The sequence below is a fragment of the Arachis duranensis genome, chromosome 2, assembly GCF_000817695.3.
Source record: "Arachis duranensis cultivar V14167 chromosome 2, aradu.V14167.gnm2.J7QH, whole genome shotgun sequence".
Classification (NCBI taxonomy): domain Eukaryota; kingdom Viridiplantae; phylum Streptophyta; class Magnoliopsida; order Fabales; family Fabaceae; genus Arachis; species Arachis duranensis.
This window is the reverse complement of record NC_029773.3, coordinates 4,588,248-4,594,677: the sequence shown is the minus strand read 5'-3', so window position 1 is coordinate 4,594,677 and position 6,430 is coordinate 4,588,248. Positions and strand designations below refer to the sequence as shown.

At 31.7% G+C, this 6,430-nt stretch overlaps 1 protein-coding gene across 1 annotated transcript; it reads right to left on the bottom strand.

Moving 5' to 3' along the window:
- Positions 1 to 2,064: 2,064 nt before the first annotated feature.
- On the bottom strand, positions 2,065 to 4,061 carry LOC107472914 (transcription factor bHLH14). The gene has a single exon (XM_016092438.3). It carries the CDS (start codon positions 3,812 to 3,814, stop codon positions 2,393 to 2,395), a length of 1,422 nt encoding a protein of 473 aa, XP_015947924.1. The 5' UTR covers positions 3,815 to 4,061; the 3' UTR covers positions 2,065 to 2,392.
- Positions 4,062 to 6,430: the final 2,369 nt, after the last annotated feature.

Here is a 6,430-nt window from a genome sequence, read left to right as displayed (position 1 = left end):
TAACATGGTCCCTACTCCTTTAAATGCATGGTACAATTGGAATAAATGTAGAAGAGTTATGTATAAATTAGAAAGGAACAATGAATAAGTTAAAACAAATAATGGAGTGTATATGTATACCCAACTATACATAGAAACTGTTATTGTATTGTCGAAGAAACTGAGAAGAATAAAATTTGATATTATCATTTGGCTCCCCACTAGTTAGTTATTAAGATTATCACCCATTCTTTTTCCACACGTCTAATTAGGGATATGGTCAACATATCTATCATTTTGGTTTTCATATTTATTTCGGTAAAGTGATCCATCATAATATATATTTTTAATAAAAATTATTTATTATTTGAATAATAAAATTGCCTCAATTATTTATTATTTATTATTTATTATTAGAGTATTGTATTGACTTTAATAATTTGTGGCATATTCTAAATCTAAAATATACATACACCCTTATTATTATTGTAGTTAGACTTAGAAAATATGAGTACAATAAATTACCTAAAAAAAATTGAAAAACACATGATATATTAACTTTGCCCCCTAAGGATTGGAAGGGTTACATGAAAGCTTTGAAAAGTTTGCATTCGCACTTAGAACATTGACTAGGACTAGTGATTTTCTCAATAAATAGAGAAACTTTTCAAAATGTAAGTTACTTAAATTAGAAAATTTTCCAAATGCAATAATCTATATATAATAAGCTACTTCTTTATATAGTAGCTAGTGAGAGGATCTTTCTTATAAATGAGGAAACACTACTAAGCGAAGAGGTTTCATTATAACTCATTTATACGTATAAGCCAAATAATAATAATTAAAATGTAATAGATATATATATTATCTAGTATGAAAAAGTATGTGAAAAAAGAAAGCACTATATAATATATATCAACTTAAAAACCAGAAGAAATATTATCAAATAGACTAAAATAAGAAAATAAATATAACTCTCCTTAATTAAAAAGGAAAAGGAGGCTTGATTCCACATCTTAGTAGGTTTTTACTCCTGCTATATTACTCAAGTACATATTCACTATTTTATTGTTGAAATATAAAATTTTCATAGATACAATGACATACAAATAGATATAAAATAGATGTATTTAGTATTTTTTTTAAATATTGAGATATAATATAACAGAATTAATTAGATACAAATTTTATATTTTTATTTTTTATTAATTTATGTCGTCTCTGTCTTTTTTTGTCTTTGTTGTGTCGACTTTTTTATTTGTCTATATCTTTTCTTTCGCACCAACTCCGTTTTCGTCGCATCGCTGACTTCATCTCCATCGATTCAACTACCCTTCTCTATTCTTTCACCTTTGTTTTTATTTTTATTTTTTTTTACTATTCAATTTTTAATTTGAATTATTTGATTGATAATCCAATTATAATTGTTTATTTTAACAATTTGGGAGTTTGGGTTCAGGTTTAAAAATCAGTAATGATAGTCATGATGAAAAATAGTAGTAGTGATGGGGTGATGTTGAGATATAAAATTTATGTATCTTGTATTCATGTATTATTATATTGTATGTTTGTGTCTTGTATTATTATCATTAAGTATGGTATAAAATTTGTGTATCTTATATTAATGTATTATTGCATGTTTGCATCTATATTATCATTTTGAGATAATAACCAAACACTATCCTAGCTATTCATTCATTTAATTCTTTTCATAATTTTACGAATTTAACAAAAAATTGAGGTATTTAAAAAATTGATAGTACATTTTACAGTTCAAACGCTAAATTAAACACACCTTATAACAGTTATGTTGGACCATAGAAATATCATATTATATATGTATGATAAATTGAAAATATTATTGATGACTAGATTTCGAGAAAGCCTAAGCAAGATACCCAATTATTACCTATTTTCATAGATATATTTTAATTTACCCCGTGAACTTCAATTCAAATTTCAAAGGGATTTACTAACAGGCAAGCATCCAAGATTCCTCAGATAGTCAGAACAATAATTCACATTATTGCATGTACGAATCTCCAGCAGAGCACCACAAAAATTAAAGTCATGAAAAAGAATAAGTAAAGAAAAAAAAAAGATTATCTAAATTAAAGCATCAACCATTTCTATGGAACTTCTTTCATACAAGATTGATGACTCTCAAGAAGCTATGAACAACATCAAAGAGATTATTGATTCTCCCATGTCTAAATTATACTACATTATTTCTTGATTTTCTCACAAAAACAACGCCACAATGCTACAAAGCCAGAAACATATCACTAGAATTTCAAGTGTTCCTCTTGTTTAATTTATTTATGATACTAACAACAAAATTCTAGCAAAATTATTTCTGACACTCTAATCAGACAACTAATTAATTAAACATTAATTATGTGAAAATTTGTAATTAATGATCCAACCTCATGAGAATAGCAGATCGAATACCCTCTTCACTTGTGAAGATTCCATTGGGGACTTTTCCAACAACATCTTGAAGCATTAATTCATTGACGCAAGTCATGCTAGCATGATGAACTTGAAACTCCATATCCCTCAATACTCCCATGAGTCTCGCACCTGGGTGATTCACATTCTCACTTTGAACCCTAACCATGGCATCGTCCCCTATGATCTTCACATCCACCTCAGCAACAACGCCATTACTACATTTCTCTTGATCCACTACGGTTGAGGAATTAGTCACCGTGCTTTGATTGTCCATAGTGTCACCGGTTTCGAGCTTCACCTTTTTCTTGCGCTGATAGTTATCTTTCTCGGATTCAAGATCTTTGATCTTGGCCTTCAACTCGTTGATGTAAGCGACGGCATCGGACAATAAAGAAGCCTTGTCCATCCTCGAAACGTTCGGAACCACCGCTCGCAAGGCGTAGAATCGGTGGTTTAGTTTCTCCCTCCGTTGCCTCTCCGCCTCCACGTGATTCACCGGCGTTTCGCGGTTGAGGACCGGCTTCCTGCCTCTCTTGCTCTTTGGAGCTTCCGATTTGTTTTTATTTTCAGTGTTTTCTGTTTTCAGAAACGGACAGTCGGAGTCTGAGTGCTCCGACTCGGCGTACGAATCCTTGCTTTCTTTGTTGAAAGCGACGGTTACGTCCGCCTGCTTTCGTGAAATGACTTGTTCTCTGCCTTCTTCGAGACCGGCCATGAAACTGATCTCGGCGAAGGAAAAGTCGTCGTTGTCCTCGAAGATTTGCTGAACGGTGTTGTGGAGATTGTTATTGTTACAGTGGTTATTGTTATTGTTATTGTTGTTGTTGTTGACCATGGAGTCTTCGAAGACGGACTTGACATGGTTGATGAGGTTCCAGTTCTGAGGGATGGTGTTGTAAGAACCCATCTCAACGACGCCGTTTGAGGTTGGAATACAGATCAAGGTTTCGATGCCGTGAGCGTGAGCTTCTTTGGCTCTCTCGCAGTTATAGAATTGAAGCTCTTCTTTGCTGTTGAGCCAAAGGACTGAACCCAAAGCAAAAGCTTTACCGGGTAGAGAAGAAGAGGAAGAGTTTGCTATGGAGAAGGTTCTGGTCAACGACATGACGTAGAACCATTCGGCGTCGTTTTGGTTGTGTTGTTGTTGCGTTTTGGTGTGTTCGGTGGTGTTGCCTTGGAAATGGCCTTCACCCCAAGCTAGGTAGAGGTTGCCATTGTCGTCCTTCGTGGTGCTCCAGAAGATGGCGTAGACCCACCAGCTTGGTTGCGATTGGAGAAGGAACTGAAGGTTTTGTTGAAGCATTTGTGTTGTTGATGATGATGGAGTTGTGGTAGAAACTAGAGATGAAGATGAAGAAGGTGAGATTATCAACTCTTCCATTATTTTTGAAAGAGAGTTTTTTGTGATGAGGAGAATAAAAGTGAAGTAAAAATTGGGTATATAAATAGAAAGTTGTACGGAAAACAAGACAATACTATTTTGTAGCTAAATAAATAAACAAAAGGAGTGAGAGAATATTAGAAAATATGCATATATGGGTGAGAGTTGAGGAGAGAGATAGTTGGAGAATAAACTGGCTAAGGGTGAATTGATGAATTTAAGAGTGTTGTGATGGAGGGGGTTATATTATTGTTGGGTGAGTGAGTGAGAGTGGGAAATAGTTTGTGTTTTTATTAGAAAATTTGGTGGGGGAATAAAGAATAGACTAATATAGAGAATAGAAAATGGATGTGGGTCCAAACTCCAAATCATACATAGGTAAGAGAAAATATTAAAATAATAATAATATAGTAAATTGGAGTCACTACTATTGGGCACCACAAGCACGTGATACGAAAGCGATTTTTGTAATGGAGGCATGGATAGGAGAAATAGAAAAGTGGCACGTGGGTCGTGATCAGTGCTAATGCTATGTTTTACTTAATTGATTGATTGCATCAATGAATGTGAATCTTGCTTGGGATATAATCGAACTCGACTCCTCGTGTTTTGCTAGTATCTATTTTTTAAGGTAAGGTCACAAATCTTTGGAATCATATCATAATACTAAATAGTTAGTTAGATTATCTTGACCAAATTATCCTCGTAAAACTTTAATTAACTTTGTGTAGCCGTGAAACAAGAAATCGTCAACTTGTAATTAGTTGCAAGAATGTTAGATATGATACTTGCAAGTTGTAAGAACACTCCTATATTTAAATTACTTTATATATCCAGACTACAGTTATGACAATTTGAATTTTTCTCAGACCTTTTCATAGCGTTTTTCTCTCCTTTTTTTTTAAATTGAAGAAACGATCATTTCCTTTAATGAAATATCATGACCTCGTTCGTTATGCCTATTATATGTATCTTCATTATTCCAAGTAATGTTTATTGGTTTATAATCAATCCATGTGTATCAATTCGAAGGATATTTGAGACTATTTTATTTATATACGCATGGAAAAAATATTATTTTTTATAATGCGCATACTTTAAAAGTGTTTCTGAAATGCATATGGCCATTTCATGCCAAGTATTTGCGAAATAGAATTAATTTCCATTTTAAGAAAGGTGCACACGAATGAGTGAGAAGTATTGTGTGCATCAGAGAACCCATTATAAAGGAGGCAGACACAAAATAGAGCAATTCATGTATATCAGCCACGAAATGAAGCAATTCGTGACTGACACACGCGAAATGGGGACTTCAATGGAGCAAAACACGAAATGATTTACTACTTGTATAAATGATTTATTCTTCATTAACTTTAAAATATAAATATCAATAAAAATACTCGAATTTAGATTCAAATAAAATATCAAAACAAATAAAATATAAATTCAAATTTTGTATTTTAGTTCAAATTCTAAAAATTTACATTTTTACGAATTTATAAATTCAAAATAAAACAATAAATAATTTTTAAAAATTTATTAAAAATTATTCCTTGACTCATTAGCATCTAAAGAGTCATAAATGAGACTTTTGATGTTGAAAAATTTAATATAAAGTATAACTCTTCAAAGTGACATATGAATTAAAATTTAAATTTTTCATAGTTAGAAGTAATGTATAATATCATCAAAATGTTTGTTCTACATTTAATTTTACAAATTAAATAATAATTTAATTGATATAATATTTTAGTTACTTTTAAAATCATATATTGTATAAATCGAATTAAGTTGATTCGATTTCAATATATAGAAGTATATGTATAATTTTGAGCTTCATTTATTTTATTTATATAAATGATCCAAAATTAAATTTATATAATATTTTATAATGTTATCCATTAAGAGCATGAGAATGTGCAATATAATAATAGGGATAATCGTAATAAAGCTCATCAAATTATGAGAATGTACAATATAATAATACGGATACTCGTAATAAAGCCATCAAATTGGTGTAATGTTGAAAAATTTTAATTTTATAATCATCATCACATTTTATTGCATATACAGAGTAAGAAATTCAATTTATTTAAGATTGAACATTAACTGTAGAATGAGTTATGCACGTAGCTGAATAATGTATGACCCATCCCTCATATATGAGTGGCCATTTCGTGTTCACCTCCATTGAAGTTCAGGAGTGGTCCATTTCGTGTTCAACTCCATTAAGTCCCCATTTCGCGTGTGTCAGTCACGGATTGCTCCATTTCGTGGCTAATATACATAAGTTGCTTCATTTTCTGCCTGCCTCCTTTGGAATGGATTCTCTGACGCGCACAGTTCTCTTCACCCATTTCGTGTGCACCTCCCTTAAAATAAAGGCTAATTCCATTTGTGAATGCTTGGCATAAAATAGCCATGCGCATTTTAGGAACACTTTTGAGGCATGCGCATTATGGAAAATAATATTTTTCCATGCATATATAAATAAAAAAGGCGAGAGAGAATTGTATCAGTAATAAAAGAGAGAGAAGATTGTTATTATTGATGTGTGAATTGCATGAGACTTTAGCCTCCTATTTATATACGTACAAGAAGTCACTTTTTCAAACT